The sequence below is a fragment of the Nyctibius grandis genome, chromosome 1, assembly GCF_013368605.1.
Source record: "Nyctibius grandis isolate bNycGra1 chromosome 1, bNycGra1.pri, whole genome shotgun sequence".
Classification (NCBI taxonomy): Eukaryota; Metazoa; Chordata; class Aves; order Nyctibiiformes; family Nyctibiidae; genus Nyctibius; species Nyctibius grandis.
The window spans coordinates 105,710,280-105,728,593 of record NC_090658.1 but is presented as its reverse complement, the minus strand read 5'-3'; the positions used below and the strand labels follow the sequence as shown (position 1 = coordinate 105,728,593).

General features: G+C 40.8%; 1 protein-coding gene across 2 annotated transcripts in view; it reads right to left on the bottom strand.

Moving 5' to 3' along the window:
- Positions 1 to 3,414: 3,414 nt before the first annotated feature.
- Positions 3,415 to 18,314, bottom strand: part of GCLC (glutamate-cysteine ligase catalytic subunit) — a 35,723-nt gene continuing 20,823 nt past the window's right edge. Inside the window, exons 7-16 of one of the 2 annotated variants that reach the window (XM_068402810.1) lie at positions 15,780 to 15,854; positions 14,768 to 14,884; positions 13,810 to 13,948; positions 13,170 to 13,282; positions 12,404 to 12,496; positions 11,562 to 11,666; positions 9,324 to 9,405; positions 9,124 to 9,227; positions 8,901 to 9,021; positions 3,415 to 5,124 (exon numbers count right to left, since the gene is read on the bottom strand). In XM_068402810.1, the coding sequence (XP_068258911.1) occupies positions 4,919 to 5,124; positions 8,901 to 9,021; positions 9,124 to 9,227; positions 9,324 to 9,405; positions 11,562 to 11,666; positions 12,404 to 12,496; positions 13,170 to 13,282; positions 13,810 to 13,948; positions 14,768 to 14,884; positions 15,780 to 15,854 (1,155 nt within the window). In that variant the 3' untranslated portion in view covers positions 3,415 to 4,918. The remainder of the gene's footprint in view (positions 5,125 to 8,900; positions 9,022 to 9,123; positions 9,228 to 9,323; positions 9,406 to 11,561; positions 11,667 to 12,403; positions 12,497 to 13,169; positions 13,283 to 13,809; positions 13,949 to 14,767; positions 14,885 to 15,779; positions 15,855 to 18,314) is intronic. The other variant, XM_068402821.1, reaches the window with a different exon arrangement.

The following is an 18,314-nucleotide window of genomic DNA, read 5'->3' as shown; positions in this document are numbered from 1 at the left end:
TGAGGTTGGATGGTCTTATTGGGGATTACTGCTCCAACTTTGCCATCTGCAGCCCCTGGAACTCTAGCTCTGTCTCCTTGAGGCCCTCTGAAGCCAGTCCCATCCAGCACCAAATCCTTGCACCACCTCTGCCAGTGTCAGCCCATGGTTTCAGCACATCTCTGGAAAGGACAGGATTTTCAGGATGGTTTGCAGAGGGATCTTCACTTTATTGGTACTGCATAACCTTAAATGAGCTGTTTTATTTCCCTTTGCTTCACTGCCCCTTCCTCCTTCCTATTTCTTCTGTAGAATTCAGAAAGCACTTAGCTATCTTATGGTGCTGTGGGGTATTTTGCTTATCTGGCGTTAGTGCAATATTTTGATTATATGATGCTTTACATAAGAAAAGGCTAAGGGCCACTCTCCCCTCACCAGAGGAGCGGGGGACGCAGGAGCTGGCCGTCCCAGGGGAATACACCCAGGGCTGCCAGCGCCTGCTCCCACCTGGTCTTCTGTATGCTGAGGACTCTGCAATTCAGTTCTCAATTTGCAGCTCACTGAATCCTGATAGAGAAAATATTAAGCTCACATCGTCAGAGGGGCGAAACCCAATATCCCGTCTTCTTACTCACAGTGACGCTGTGCAGGCTGCAGGAGGAGAGATGAGGGAACTGTGAAGTGACCTGGCTGCAGAGGACTGACGCTGGCTGGGATGACCCTCCACTTCCTTGCAGCAGCCCACGCGGTGCTGTGCTTTGCACTTGTGGCTAAACCAGTGCCGATAACCCGCCGGGGCTGTGGCTGTTGCTGAGCAGTGCATGCACAGCATCAAGGCCATCGCTGTTTCCCATTCTGTCCCCCGGTGAGTAGGCTGGGGGTGGGCAAGAGGTGGGGAGGGGGCACAGCCAGGACAGCTGACCCCAGCTGACCCAAGGGCTGCCCCAACCATATGGCATCGTGCTCTGCTGTAAAACTGGGGTAGCAGAATGTGGGGGTTTTGTCTTCCAGGGCGGCTGTTGCTCAGGGATGGGCTGGGCATCAGGCTGCTTATGGGTGGTGAGTGGTTGCCTTTGCATCACTTGTTCTTTTCCTCTTTCCTTCCCTTATTAAACTGTCCTTATCCCAACACACAATTTTTCTTGCTTTTGCTCTTCCTTCTCTCCCGTCTCACTGGGAGGGAGCAAGCGAGTGGGTGCTGTGGGTGCTCAGCTTCTGGCCAGGGTCAACCCACCACACAGAAAAAGAGAGGAATCAAATCTAATTTATTAATCCCTTCACATCTTTCTTTTTTTTGGCAAGTATTTGAAACAGGGCCCTTGCCTCCTTTCAGTGTTAGTGGTTCAGAGTCTCAGGTAAGAGACATTGTGGATCACCTCTCCTTTAATTTAAACTAGAACTCGTTCCTGTAAAACACTCTTGATTGCATGCACGCTGGTGCCCTTCGGTTAAGGGGCACAACGAAGAGGTTACCGCAAGACTGACAACGCTGTGTGGACGCGTTTGGTTTAGCTCACACAATGAGAATCACAAAACTCCCTACTCGGCCACGTGCCCACCCCAGGAGCCGCACTGTCCCCCTCCTCCGTCAGGGTACACGCACACTCATCGCAAAGATCACCCTTTACAAATGTTGTTTCTGTTTCTTCCCAAAGCAGCTTCAAGAAAATTCCAACGAAGCATCAGGTCTTTCAGACCCTGAGAGACCCAGGGTTTCTGCTATAACGCTCAAATTGCACATTCTTGCTTCTATTCTCTTGTAAATCACAGGTTCTTGCACTGCTCAGCATTACAGTCAACAGCCATCTTCTGATACCCCCTGCAGCAAGGGGAACTATTGCATTTCTGTCCCCTCATCTGCTCTCCTGGAGTAAAGAACATCCTTACTAGCATATTTTCGCATGCATATGTGTTGCTATTTATCCTTAAGAGGCAGCTAGAAGGACGGGCCTGGCTCTTGGGAATGGACTGCAGCAATCCTTTTCTGCTGAAACCCAGCTCCCACCAGCCAGATAGGTGCCGAAATAACCTCAGCTGTCACTGCTCCTGTGACCAGCTTCCTGCGTAGCAGGAGGTCTCTCAAATTTGCTGCAAAACCGTTATCAGCACACCTAATATAATCCACTTAAAAATATTAAACAAAATGACTGCAAACAAAAGATGTCATTTTTCAAGAAACCTCAGTGCAGCTTCTACAAGCTGCATGCTGCTTGTCTCACAGAGGTCAGGCTGCTTTTGCAGGACTAAAGTATTGTATGAAGCTCTTGATGCACCACTCCCAGAAAAGCAAACTGCTTGCAGAACTCTGTGCGCACACTTTGAAGATTTAGGCCATGATAAAAGCATAGCTAAAATAATCCAGAAATAAAGACACTGTACTCAAGTGAGAGTTTGACTTTTGAGAGGAAACTGGGCATCAGAGTATTGTTTATAGCATTGAGACCTCTGGAAATCAAAACAGGATCTTCTAGTTGAAAATGGAATGGAAGGCGTGAAGCAAATTACTGGGGTTGAACTGGAGCCAACACATTAGCGATCACGGGAAGTGCCATGACTGAGGCATTACTAAGGTCTTTGGGCAAGGAATCAATCACATTTCACCCCAGGTGCCTGGTGCTTCTTCCCCTCCCTTCGCTCAGGTGCTGTTGGAAAGGTCATTATTTCCATGAAAGCACTTCATGACTACAGGACCAAAAATCCTGAATTCATAGCCCAAGGGAGTCTCTCATGCTCTCTGCAAAAGATCAGCCAGAGCTTGAGGCTTGGCCTAGGGCTTGCTTCTCCACCTCAGAGTGGGTGCAGATACCACACTGCCACCTGTATTCAAAACTAGTGGCAAAGCTTGCCCTTCCTTGCAGCAACTCTGGTTTGCCCTGTGAGAGCCTTCACCATGCCACACCATTGAGAACAGGCTAGAGAACATACCTTAACTCTTCACTAAGGGAGTGTAAGCTGCTTAGATACCACAACCATGGACACCTCAACAAACAAGCAGCAGCTTTGTGTTTTATCTTTCTCATTCTTTCTGAAAACATGCATACAAGAACTCATGAGTGAAACTTCTAGCCCCCGCTTTTAGGCATCATGATAAAATATGCTGTCACGTACAGGACAGTAGCCACCTACTAGGCCAGAAGGATGATTTAATGTCAACTGAGAGGGGAAAAAGGACATGCGTTGATGCAGTACCAGCAGGAAAGCATTCTAACTTTTTTTTTAGGGGTCTTCCAAGCATAGCACCTGATGCTGTGCAATCAGACAGTTGCTACCATGACAATACAAGAATTTCTCTGTTGCAGGAAGGGTAGACTATTTGCCCCTGGTCCTGAGAAGTTTCACTGTGGACAATGTGAGTCTAGGTAAGATGAGCTGTACTTGCCAGGTGTGCAACTCCTCCTTTTTTGAATCTGAAAAGGTGGGTTCAATCCATGCAAGTGACCAACACATACTGCAAATTTTATTTTTATTTCCTTATTACAGAAACTAAATTAGCATATGCCTACATCTTGATTAAAACAAATTCACCACTGCAGGAAAAAAGCATTCTTTTTATTCTCTAAAGCACACCTGTGAACACAGAACAAAGTCTAAAGCTTCTTCTCAGTGCACCTCTTCATTGCAGTTTCTCCATTAGTTCTTTTTAAAAAAAAAAATCATTACACCTCAGGTATTTATATATCTTGCATTAAGCTTCACATAATCTACCCATAATGCAATTCACTTCTATAAGTCAGTTAAGAAGCTAAATCAAAAAGGCCCCTTAAGTTTACTTTATTTACAGTTGCAATGGCTAAATTTTAAATACTTTACAGTCACTCCCAGCACTGGCTCCCAATTCAAAGGATTAGTGCATTCCATGATTTCTTTATAACTATTTTCTAGAGGGGATTAAGTTGTCCAGACCTACAGCTACATAGGTACCTCAGCTACCTACATGAAGTACCTTATAGGAAATAAACATGCTGACAAAAATATTTATAATAATGAATGACAAATGAGACGCTCAATCTTTAGGAGGAATGGACAGGTCCTTGGTTTTGTGCTGCAGTCACTGTCGACTGTGGCAACAGCAGCAATGCAGGAGAAAGAGCAGTTAAGGAGTGCTGAAGTCCAGAGCGGGTCTCTCTGGTTCCTCTGTAAAGACAGCTTTATGTTGAGCTCTCATTTGCTCCTCTCTTTCACCATCTCTCCCGTTACTGCTTTTTTTGTTAAATCATCGGGCAAATCTCTGAACTGCGACAGCATACAAATTTACTTCAGAGGGGAAAGAAATAACGATGCATCGGCAGACAGGCAGACCTGTGTTATCTGAATAAAGACAGATCTGTTCCTCTGAGTTTTACAGTTTATGAGTGGATGAAGGTCTTCTGGCAACTGAGAAACTGCTGTAAAGATTAACAAATAGGATGCACATGCATTTATCTGTTCTTACATACTTTCAAAACCCAAATGGAAGGAAGAAGTGTCTGTGACTCAGGTAGGTCCAGAAGATCTTTTTTTTTTTCTTACACAATAAGGTAGATTACTTAGCACATTCCAGGTTAAAAAAATTACAGTGAACATTCAGTAACTGGAATGCATATAATATACAAGTACCATTACATTTACAAAGCTGTTCAGGACCATTTTTCTTTCTAGAAGCAGCATAAAAAAGTTACAAGCTAATTCACAATAACTTTAGATACAATGTTATTAAAATACATTGATGTTAATCATAAAAATATTTTACTATTTACATGTACATTGTATAAACCTTAACAATAAGAATATGCCCATTTTAGGATGCCTTAAATGAATATTTAGGCAGATTGGCCCATTTTATAGTGCAGTATCCCTGTTTTGGTCTTCACACCATGAAACTGTACCAGATTCACAGTATCTTTGCTAGTGCTTTGCTAAAAGGCTTAAACTTTTCTATTATTTAAGAAACATTCATTCATTACAAAGAGCCAGTTTTGTTTCCACTTTGTTTCTTATTAAATCCTACCCCCAATAGTTCAGGACATTCTGCCTGGCCTTGTGCGATTTGGTTGCATTTCCAAATAAGGCTATAATTCATTTCATCAGTTATCATGCTGTCTTGCTTGTAGTCTGGATGCTGTGCGATAAACTCCCTCATCCATCGAGCAACAGTCATTAATTCTCCTGTGGGCAAGAGGAAGTCAAATTTCACAGTTTATACATCTAATTTAGCAGTACGACACCTAAAGTTCCATGCATTATATACACAACTAATGAACAGTCCATGCTTTCATGACGAACATTCCTATACTTATGTGTGTATATATATATATATATATGTATTTAATATGGCTAAACTGCAGGCATAATTAAGCTGACATATTGCTGACAGTCTAAAAACCCACTCATCTGGTGTGATCCTCAAACTTTCAGATGTTGTAATGAGACAGTGCAGAGAGAAGCAGCTACTGGAACAGGCGTTACCAACGGATTGTCTAGCAAGAGGTCTTAAACGTGTCATTTAACAAAGAATCTGGCTGACAGTGACAGGAACCAACAGGCACTTCTAAAACAATTACACATACATAAAATAATTTTGTATTTGATCCATCCAACTCAGCTGCTAGCTTTGCTCTGTCTGTCTTGACTTACTATTCTTTCTCCCTCTGGCAGCTCTCCTAGCAAAAAATAGGCAGGTTCCCGATTATACCAACTCCTCGTTTGCACATGCTGCCTCTGCTTCACTATGCAGCCCACAGGGCAGTCAGAAGGTGCCTACGGGTCCCCAACACTTCTATACAGGGTCATCAAATGACACCACACCACTTGCAAGAGACCTGCAACCCTATAAAGCAGCTGGAGCCCAGCTGGACACCAGTGTTCAGGCTACTGAATCTTGCTCCTGAATGCAGCATATGCAAGCAAACCTCAACTAGTACAAGTTTAAGGTAGCTCTGACAGGTAGACATTAAGGTAGAGTGATGGGGTTCTTGAAGAGCCTAGCAAAACTTTCACTGCTAGCTACTGGAACCTCATCTTCCTTGTAAGAGTGGAAAGAGTCAAGGGCTTCCGCTACTGAAATCTTTGGTTTAAAAATATTATAAAAAGAAAGAGGAATCAAGTTAGGGAAAGCAAGGAGGAACACACAAATAAAAAGTAAAAAGCATCCAAGACTGTTTAAAGATATCCTGTCAGTGGTTTTGAACAGAGGTACACAAACAAATCAGCAAATTGCGAAAAGTACAGCAAAGAAAAGTAGAATAAAACAAGGTTATTAGAAATAAAGATGTCCCTCAAAAACCAGAAGTCATGTTTTAAAGAAATGAGGCCAGAGTTTACACTTCTATACAAAAAGAGGGGAGAAAAAAAAATACTCAAGAAGCATTACTTGTTGAAGGCACCAAAAACTCACATGAAAACTTTCTCAAACCAACAAGAAGCAGAGGGCCTGCAAGAAAATCAGTTGAGCCGGGACATGAGCAGAGCATAAAAGAGAGGCACGTTTTTGGACTAAAAGCTGCTGCAGGCAGACTGGAGAGCAGCCCAGCTCACACCAACACAGACACCTAGTGGTCAGGCAGCCCAGTCACTCCTCATCCTTTGTACTGGCATAAATCTGCAGCACCTTTGTCGTGAAGACAGTGTGCAGCTCCCAAAAAACATGAGTAGCGGGACAAGGCACCACAGACTGACAAAAGGTGTGACACAACTTCCAAGTGAGCAGAGACAAGACACGGTGAATTGCAAGTTCGCGAAATGATGAATGTTGATGAGAAGTGAGCAGAGAAACATTATCCTACAATGCAGGAACTAGAAGGCATATAACAGAATAACTGGGAAGAGCATTTAAACATACGAAACTACAGGAATCACAATTTTCAAAGAGCATATAATAAAACTGTGGCATTTCTTGTTGTGTGACTTTATGGGGACCAAAAGTGTAACTGCTTCAAGAAGGGTAAGGCAACGATCATGGAAATCATGTTTGTGAACAGTCATTAAGCACCATTGCTGCACTGTCTTTGGCCTAGAAAGCACCCACACTGCAGACAGCCAGGAACCGGGAGAGCACGCCTGGACAAGGATCACTTGATGCTGCTGTCTTAATACTGCTTTCATTAATATTTGGCAGTGGTCAGCAGCTGCTGCCTGCCTAGCAAATCTCCAGTTTCACTGAGTGGCTGCAGACACACACCAGCTAGATGGAGACCAGGAAGGCAATACCTAGCTGTGCTGCAAGAGGACAAGCACAGAGGAATTATGTCAGGGCAAGGTTAAAGCGACAGCAGCTAAGGTGCCAGTGCTCTCCCATGAGAACTCTGTTTACCGTTTGAGGAAAGAAATCTGAAAAATGGCCACTCTTTGTGGACATGTCTCATGCTAGACAGGCTGTAGTTCAGGAACATTTGATTTAAGATTGAGAGTAAACTGGAATAATCCAAAGCTCACAATTGAGAAACATCATGGCACAGTAATACAGTGCCTAACACTTTTTATTCTGTGAGTTCTGGTTCTTAAGCAGCATCATTTAAAAATCATTTCAGTTCATCAGAGGTAAGATATAAAACCTAGACTCCATCTACCTCACTCTCACACCTTTTAGGTCTGTGTAAATACACGAGCTGACTTTTGCAATGCCTGCGACTTCGCACCAGGTAGCAAAGTTGCTGTTTGGAAGGGCAACACCTGCCACATGGAGTTGAGCCCAGGTCATTAGCTCTTGGGAAAAACCTCCAAGACTTATGCATTCCTTGTTTTTTCAACAGCATTTTTCTGAAGGGAGAAAAAAATCCAACAATAAACAACGGAATATTTTGAAAGCATTGAGGGCTGATGTGCCTCAGACGTTTTCTTCCTGATAGTTTCTCTTCTCTCCTTCAGTTAAGCCAAGCATCAAATCCCCGACTATTACCCGAGGGACGGAAGCCTCCTACAAACAAGCAGCCCTAGGAAAGAACATTTACAGTGAACACTGTAATTAATTAAAACTTGTTACCATTCTGAAATATGCCTAAAGTACTGAATTACCAGGCAACATAAGTCCCGATTTCCACCTCAGCTTTAAAAAGGTCTTTACCTAGAAGCTTCTACAGCAATTTTCAAGAATTAAAAAGGAATGCAACACTTCAGTTTAAAATCAGGGAGGAAAAAAAAAAAGTCTTGACTTACGAGACTAAAATTAACTGTCTAGCTAAATTTACAGCAAGGCAGGAATACAAGGGCTTTGCACACAGAAAGGTATAAAGTTGCTGCAGCCTGTGCTACGCGCCCAGTTCTGAATTAAAGTTTAGCCTGCATCTTTTACTCATTATACTGCTGCATTTTAAAAAGGAGAACAAAGATTCCTTATACCGCCTGTCTTCGAAAACACTGCAACATGGGGAAGACAGGGGAAGAGCCTGTTTTGCTCTGCCTTGAAGGAGTTTTGGTACTCACAGAAGGGCTTTCTTATCAGGGAGGTAAAGACTATGTCCCATGTTCTAGCATAACAGAATTTAGACTTAAGAATGCTTTGAAGCAGCACACTTTGGGGTCACACCAGTAGCACCAGGCTATCAGACCCAGCCTTACACAGTCTTACAATACTCAAGTGACAGGGAAAGGGGATGAGTATATGTGCAAACTACTACAAAGTGGAAAATACACAGGAAAAAGCAGCAGTAAGTAGTGCTGAAAAGAGAAATCTTGGAGATATACTACCCTCTTAGTTGTAACTGTAACTGTATCAATTACTCCTAATTTAAGTTCTAAAATGGATCACAAACGATTTATAATCAGAATTAGACAGAAATAGATTTAAGCCAGAGAACACACTCCACTGCTTTGCTCCTATGATTCAACACTTAACCAGACAGCTACAGCTGCCACCAGTTTCACCCAACTGAAAAATAGAGAACAGCCCAATTACTGTCTAAGTAGAAAAATGCCAGGAAAATCATGTCCAAGAGTGTCAAACGTACCAGATGCTCTCTTTTTTATTAGCTTCAGGTAGTTTAGGATGGTGCACCTTGTGTCCACATCCACTTCCATGTTTTCAAGATAGGAATTCAAAATTGGGATCAAACCAGGAAAAACTCCTTCCTGTGGAAGAGAACAGGGTCAGCATAAAACATGCTCGATCTGGTTTGTGGGAGGGTGGAATGGAGGGGAAAGTTGTGCGTTAGAGGTAGAAGAGGCTATGACCTTCCCATTGATAATTGTATCAATGCTCATTAAGGTGTACTCTTCCGCGTTGGTGCCTGTCCCATTCTGGGCAGAGCCACATCCATCCACAACAGCGTTTCCACCTTCATGGGTAACAAAGGGAAAGGAAGAAACGGTTAGAAGGCAAGAGGTGCACTGAAAATCCACAACAATGTTAATCAGATTACTTGTTGTCATACCTTTGCAAATATCTTTTCTGAAGTAAAACATTCCCTGCCGGACAGCATCTCTTCTCTGGGCCACCTTCATGTTTTCATCCACCTGGCAAAAGAAGTTTTTCAGAGATTTGTGGTATTTTAGAAAATTAGGATTCCCCAAACCCTCACATTTTGGTCTCATTAGTTGAAACATCTACTATGTTTCTTATCATTTCATCACACAAGGCCAAGCTGTGGAGGTAAGTTTTATTCCATTCTTCAGGGTCTCAGGCAAAACCATGAAGAGATGACATTCTATGAAATCAAGTCTCCAGCAGAAAAGGTAATGGTATTATGTTAGAACATGCTATGCTAGTCTTTTCAGTTTGGATGGAAACACAGGAACAGCTGTGATTAACAGGCTGCATCCTATCTGGCAGACTTCTTTGCATATTTAGATACAATTTAAATGAGTACAGAAGAAGAAAACTGCCATTTCCCTAGCCATAGTTTGCTGCTTTTACTCACAAAATCATCGAAGTCTTTAGAAGAGTTATCACTGTATTAAACAAACTTTCAGAAACAGAATTCCAGTACTTTTGTATGGGAATTGTATCTAGCCCGTACCCGAACATCTGTTAGCTAGTTAGATAAATGCAGACTGCTAGTAAAGAAGTTCTAAATTGCAGGTTTCTCAAAAAGTCTACAAACTACAAAGCATTGCTCACACGCTCTGCAAATGACATAAGCATTGCTCTGTCTTTCTGGATGGAAGATTTTGTCCAAGTTCTTTGGTTGGTATGTTCTCAGGGAATTAATATCATACAGCTTAAGGACATTAGATTTACTGTATTGTCTTCAGAAGAAGGGATATGATTTGCTGAATTTGTTTGACCTTTAATTAAGGGCAATGCAAAATCTTCACTTACTTCTAACCTTTCAAGCTTTGTTTTCATAAGTCTGTTTTCATTCATTTTATATTATAAAACCTGTTTACACAACAGGCTGTTTTGAAAGTTTGAAAGAACTCCAGTCCTAGCTGACGGGACTACAACCGCACTCAATCAGACAGCAAAGATTAGTGTCAGATTAGCCCCATAAACCCGTATTATTTTACTTGAAAGAGGCAGGCTTACCAATGGTTGTGCAATTCTGTGTTGCATTACCTGCCCAATTGGTTGGCAAGCTTAAGCAATTTTATGCCCCCCTACTCTGTTCAGGTTCTTTCAGCACCTGATCTCCTTTTCAGTCTTAACTGGTATTCATTAGTCAAAAATTTTATGCTTTTGAGACATTCCAAATAACAATGTAATTATGCACTGTAAGTGCTAAATTGCTGCATTAGTTATGAAGTCTGAACTCCCTGACATCAGGAAGATAATTTCTCCTTTTAGAAATCATACCAACTGTATGGTATGGTTAGTGTTAATTTACAACTTCAGTATTTTCCTCCATTTTAATTAAAAACACTAAGAAAAGCCGTAGCATACTACTGCTATGCTGTAGCCAGTGCTGGCAGTATTTTCTAGTATATGGTTTGTCAAAAGCCTTCTGCCCTACAAGAGTTTTTTTTTAAAGTTACCTAAAACATTGCAGGACTATCCATTTAAAAAGACATTTTCTGGTCTGGTGCCTCAGAAAGAAGACGTGCAAGGACAGTTTCACTCAAAACAGTTCAACAATTGTGAGGCCTAGATTAAGGAAAGAGCACATTGTGCACGGCTGGTCTGTCTAAACACAAGTCACAGTAGTGACCGCAATCAGCGGTATCTGTTTTCATTCAAATACTGTGCAACATGAAGCATGCTGAACTCCTCTTTTCCTTCTCCACCAGATACAAACAAAACAGAGAATAAGAACATGAGACACAGGCAACAGCCATGTTAAAATAAATATATCTAAAGTTTTTATTTTGACCTCCACGGGTCATTTTCCCCACAAGTAAAATGGTGGAAACACACCCTTTCCCCATCTCAAAACAGTCTCGTGACAATGGTATTTCTCAATATTTTTGCAGTAGTCAGGGACTGTTAGGCACCACAGAAACTCCCACAGTATTTGTCTATAAGCTTAATTCCATGAGACAGAAGTAAAATATTTGTTTAGCACTGTACAGTTGAAACTGATTCAAAGTACTGGTACAGATGAAAACTGACTGAAAGATAAAAATGACTGTTCTATAAGTGCACAAATATTAGTTCCTGGCTCTCAGAGGATAAAAATCAGACTTGATGCAAATATGTTGCATTTAGCTTAATAGATCTGATCTTTCACACCTACCTTGGACAAAGGAATGAGAAAATCCAGTTTATAGGACAGAATCACTCTGGTTAGCAATACCACGAACACAACATATGCAGAGTTTTCAAAGTCTGTTAACTGGACCTGGACATGAAAGGATTAGAGATTAAATTACTTTGGAGCACACTCACAGAAGTAGATAAATAACTGGGAAAGTTTAAAACAGTTTGACTCGAACGTTCATGTTGGTACTTGTATTCGCACACACTCTACTAGCAGAGATGGTGGTACACAAGCTGGAATCATCAGCAGTGACTTCAAATGCACAATACATGCACACACTTAAACAAACTCAACCCTTTAATCCAACGCCAAAACACACTTGAGTTTCAAAAGACTATCTCATAACCTGCACCTTCAGGCTCTGTGTAATTACAAATGTATAATAGCTTTTCAATTTCCACTTTAAAGGGATTAAATTCAGAGCGCTCAGAAATAGACAGCTATAAAATAAAAGCACTTGTGAAAAACAAGACGATGACAGTGAAATTGTTCAGTACCAGGAAAAGTACTGGAAAAATACAGTCCCTAGAAGCTAAATGGGGCTTTGTTTACTGTTGCTTTAATACAAGCCTAATTCCTTTCCCCATCATCCCAAATCCATTAGCATGCTTTGCTGTGCTGCAGTGGATTCTCCTGTCAGTTAAATTCCTACAGTCCATGTCTGATTAAACACTGCTGTCCACTTCACTTGCATCTAGCAATTCAGAGGGGAGAAAACACAGCAACAGTACTAAGGGTTTGATACTGGACGACAAAATGCCTGGTACTTTTCCACTTAAAAGAAAATGTGCTTTTGTGCATACTGACACCTTCCTTACCTCCATAGGTCTGAATTCCACTCTCCATCCAATATCCGAATTTGGAGGAGGTGGCTTAAACCTCATTGTCTGCCAGTTTGTAGACTGAATATTCTGTAAAGCACATGAAATAATCTGTCACAATCAAGATATGCATCATTCTAGAATATAATCAAAGAAAAATAAGCAGATAACTAGAGTCCTAATATTTTCCTTGGAACAGCCAATCAAATTAGAGAAGCGCTTCCAAGCTAAGTGGCATGACTTCCTAAAAACCACAGTCTAACTACCCATCCTAGGAGCAAATATGTTACACTTTTTCATGCTATTTTGCTTGAGGATTATGTATAAGATACTAGGGGTCTGAGATTTAGCTGTCTTTTTTTTGTGAGGGGTTGATGCATCCCAAACTAAAAATACCTAATAGTACCATAGCTATTATTTCATAAAACTGTATAAGAGAGACATACATATGTAAAAGTCATGCAAAACAGTTTTTAGGAAGCCATAAAAATAGAGTTCCCCATAACACTTATATACGTAGATATAATTTGGGCTTTTCGTATTTTATCGTGTTTAAAGTATAAGCCACCACCTTCTCCTAAATAAATGATAAAGAAATAAATGTGCTTATAACTGCAAAGTCATATGCTAAAGAACTAGTTGAAGTGAAAAATTGAGGAAAAGGATTTCTTAGCTAACATAGCCATCCTCCAATTAAGCAGTACTATAAAGAATAAACAATTTTACGTATATATTTATTAAATTCCTCTAAATCAGACACAACCTCAAAATGGTCGGATTCATTTGCATCATCTAGATGTATTTTCTCCTCAAACAAAGTCAACGGGTCTCGAATGAACAAGTGTGCAATATGCTGTGCCAAAAGGTGGTCAATACCTACAAAATGAAAATTCAAAGAGTTCACACATAGCAAAGCAGGCTCTAGGAAATGATTTGTTTTAAAAGACTGAAAACATCCAACTCTGCAATGCTACCTCAACCCACCACATCCTGTTAAAGTTTAAACGGTGACTTCGGGAAGGAAGGAAATGATTAAAGAGACAAAAAAAATAGAAAAGAACAGGTTCTTGTTTGGACATGGCAGCTGAATATCGGCGTGGCTGCCGTTCTTCCCGTTTTCTGACGCACCTCTGTGCCATGTTTCCTAAAGCAGTTCTGCTCTCTCCACAAAGATAAAACATTAATGTGTCAAACACTGAGCTTCTCAAGCTGGAATTAGGGACAGTTTCCATTACAAATGAATACTTAAAAAACTCTCAAGACCACGCTACACAGATACTTCCTGAGTAGGAGTCACTCTGAGGGATCCACAATGACTGAAACAAACACGAATGAAAATGTAAAATATCCCCACACACTGCAAGCATAATTCTTAACCTGCTCATAATGAAGCAAACACTTACCTTCCTTTATTAGGTGCTCGTAGATATCTTTGTCTATTGTCAAATCAATGTCATTGTATTTCTCACCACATTCAGATAGATAACTGTCTATGGAATCATATCTGGATTTACTGATTCTATAATGGTTGTTCTTCAGTGGCTATATAATTTAAGAATACAATATTTTAACAGCTTGTTAACAATGTTACCTAAGTTTTGCTCACTAATGACAAGTGAGAATTATCCTATTTAAAAAACCCTACAGCCTCAATTAAAATTATTCAAAGCACAAGTCTTAAATAGGCTTAATAGCGATCCTGAAATTATGACTATTTTGTTTGAAGATGTATGTATCTGAGCGAAAAAACAGTCATCACACATTGACTAGAATTCTCTAAAAGTGGAAACATTTTCCTGATGTAATACACGACCCCAAGTACCTGTAAAGTAGTATTTATACACATTGCAACACACACCAATATAGTTTCACTATGCGCACATGTCAAAATGGGTTGTTCAAGAAATATTTCAAGCAGATTTTTTAAAATTATTTTTTTATTTTCTATAATTTTTTAAGTGCCTTGAATGCCAATTCCTGCTTAGAGAAACTGCCTCTTTTCACATAGTTCTAGTTTATACTACTGGACTACTCAGCACCTGCTATTTAATCCAAAGCAATTTTTGCTTTTTGGGCTCAAGCACAGACTGAGAAGCGTCATCACAGGGGGACCTTTTCAGCAAGCTGTGGATGAGTGAGTGGAGTTCTACTGGGATTCCATATCTAACTAAAAATATATATTTGCTAACGTAAACTGTACAGCCAAGGCAAATGTTTACACCATCTCTCCTATATTTACCACAAAGACTGCCATGTTCCCTCGTTAGGGATTCTGATGAGCACAAGCAGAATTTGATACTAAAGGAGATTTAACTTTTTTGCCTGAAAAAAAACAGACATCTACTACCTAACATTACTTACCTCCAGCCCCCTCTCTTCTCGTGTTCGATCATCTACAGATGCAGAGATTACCCCCCAGCGACAGTCAATATCAGACACGTAGCCTCTGTAGAACGGAGATGCAGCACTCAACGCCATCTAAAACAAAACAAGCCTGATATGAAAACAAAGGACAAGCCAAGGAACCAAAAGCAAAACACAGCCCCCCTGGAAAGGGAAAACCTGCTGGTCTTATACTTCAGAGGTAACTGAAGTATATACTCCAGTTTAACGTACAGCCAAAGCCCATACAGCCACAAATCTCTCAACTGCTATCTCCAGAAAATGCCTAGGTGAAGGGTTAGTACTACTGAAGTGGCATCTGACACTCTCCAAATTTATTACCTCTACAGATCAGCATTTAAGGAACACAAAGATGATACAGGCAGAAATGATTTCGTAACAAATCAGCAAGTACACTGCTCGCACACTTCCAACCTTCAAAAGTTCACCTGGCAAGTGTTTTATCTTGTTTATTTTTGTTTGGCCAAGCACCTTAGAAACACAGCTGAAACACACCTCACTCAGATCAGGATCTGCTCACCGCCTAGACCAGACCAATACTTTTGTAACACCTGTTATAAATACCTGTTTATGACCATATGCTTACAAAAGGGACAGATTTAAACAACTTAAACTGAAACTCTAACACCAGACAAGAGTTGAAAAATTAAAAACTGTTTTAAGGAGTGAGCTTATCTTGTTTTTGTGAAAAACTGCCCCAAATGTATTTCTAGAACAATACAACAAAAGTCTTGTGCATGCAGGAAGGAGAGCAGAGGAGAAGAAACAGACATCATCTGTTTTGTGGTGTCATTTGGACATTAAATAAATCACACTGCTCATGCAACAACCTAGCAAGAGACTGACACTTCTCCAATACTACCAAATTTGTGAGTAGCATTCACGGTGTTTTTTAATTTAGATTTTATTTTTTCACATGTAGTGGCTTTCCCACAATGAAGAGCTGATGTGCAAGAAGTTCATTACTTACCACAATGGGACAGATCGTGGCTAGCTGATCATAGAGATACCTTGCTTCAGAAATGCTGCAAGCCTGGAATGTTACCTGTTAGAAGCAGTACAATTGCTATCACAATTTCTACAATCATAGTGCAAGCACAGTCTTCCTAGATTTAGAATCAATTATATAATAGGACAGTTTAAATACCAAGAATTTTAAGGGGTTTTTTTGTTTGGTGAGTTGTGGGAGGTGTGTTTCATGTGGGTTCTCCCCCCAAATTCTTGGGCAAACTTTTGCCCCATCTGTCAGCAGCATTTATATCACAAGCTTCTTTCCACGCCATTTCCATGTTCACTAAAGGATTTCAGACCACAGCGCTTCGGGCTGTGATGCTAAATATACAAACACTTGCCAGAACCGAAGAAAACTGAGTTAACATCTACAATACACATGGGTCAGTAATGCACCTTCAGGAAATAAGCCAGGAACCTACTTACTTAGAACAACAGTCAGAAACTATTGTAGAATTAACATACATTTTATGTGACAGCTAATCCTGTTTAAAAGAACATTTCAAGACGTCTTTGTTTGATCCTGCAAAACTGTGAAAAATAAATATCTTCATATCTACTGTAACTTTTATTTAAAAAAAAAAGTCCAGTTTTGCCTGTATTAGAGGCCAGGACACAGCAAAAGATGGAAATGTTATTTGCAGAACCACTAATGATGTGGAAGCCCTACCACACATAGGCCACTGGAAAATATAACTTCTTTGCAACTTTTGGCGAAATTTGCTCAGAGCAGCACCAAACACGAGATGCATTTCTAGTAGCAGACCTTACCCTCCAGACTTCCCAAACTGACACTGCAGGCATTTTAAAAATGCAGAGGGAGATCTATCACCTCAAAACTGTTAAAAGACGCTAAACAGATTAAAAGCCTCTCTCTCCTTCTTCACAGTTTACATATTCATAGATCAGAAGATAACTTAGATGGGAGTGTACCCCTGCACCACTATTGTAACATTGTACAACAGGCTGCAGCTCTAAATCACCATCACTGCTTGTTGTCCTGAAGAACGCCAGCCAAACACAGATTTTCCTTTTCCACGTATTACAATTAGAGAGTCCCACAAAACATACAGTTTCTTCTCAGTCTGCCACTGAAGCCCAATCCAACCCCAAGTAAGCTTAAAAAAAACAACCAACCAAAAAACCCCCCAAAACTCCTGAGTTCACTGTTGGGCTCAGTGGCAGATTTTTTTCTTTGGTGAGGGAGGAATATGAGATTTGTGTTTGTTTTGCAGCCAACATTCATTAAAACATCGCAAGTTAGAACAAGGGTGTGCAGTGGAGAAAGTATTTTTGCTGTGTCTATTCTTCAAGTGACTATCAGAAAAAAAAAAAACATCCAAATGAAACTCACTTTGAAAAGACAAGATTATTTAATTCTCTTGCAGAGAAGCAGCTAAGTATGATTTCTCATCACTAATTTTGGACTTCCAGCACTAGGGAGCCTGCCTTGGGGCAGGGAGGTGGGGGGCAGGACACCTACATGCTTTCCCCTGACACAGCAATATCCACCTCCCCTTCCCTTTTGTGTTTATTCCAAATCACATTACATCTAAGATTCCATGTGGTTTCTAGCCAAACATCCCATCACAGAGGAAAAGGGCAGGGCAGTCTTCTCCAGAGGAGGGCTGCAGGCACCGTGAGGACTGCAGAAAGAAGCCGCCACGAGCACAAGGCTCAGCAGGCACAGGGATATGAAGCCTCCAAAGGGGCAGGAACGCAATCGCTTGCCTTGCCCTTCGCAGGGACAGCGCCTCCCACCCCACCGTCCCTGCGGGCTGTCCCAGCCGAGCTCATCGGGACATTATTTTTAACCTTGGAAATATATCAAATCAAGTTCTAGCTTGGTGCATAGTGAGAAAAAAACAAAAGGAAGTATGCATACTGCAAACGACCTCACAGAAAACAGGTGGGGAATACATGTTTTCCTCTAGTCGGTTGTCAAGAATTATCAGCTGATACACAACAGCTGCTTATAGCACCTACCAGCCTTGCTTTCATCCTCCCTTTGATGATAACAAGACTACTGAATTTGATCACTGACTACAAGAATGTGGAACAGTAAAATGGTATTCTGTAAAAAGGAATTTAATGTATTTTTAAACAAATTCATACAATGGCTGAGCAGTAAGGCTGTATTTCTTTTACTGGTCATAAATAAGAAAGAGATGGTACAAAACAGACTACACCAAATTTAACACCGTGTAAAAACACGCAGTATTATATACACTTCACTACTTCATCAGGTTCTCCCTAGTTTACCCTTAGTGACAAGAAATCATACTTAGCTGCTGTCAAGAACATTTTATTTATTCAGCTTTTGTAGCTTCTCAGTCTCAAAGGGAAGTGCTTTGAACCGGGTTATTTCTGCCAGTGCTGTGAAACAAAAAGAGCTTGGAGAATTTCCTTTAATCCCCTAGAGACTTAACACTAGCCTCTTCCTAGCTCTGCTTCCAAGACGGCGGTGGCAACAGGCAGATTTATCAACAGTCAA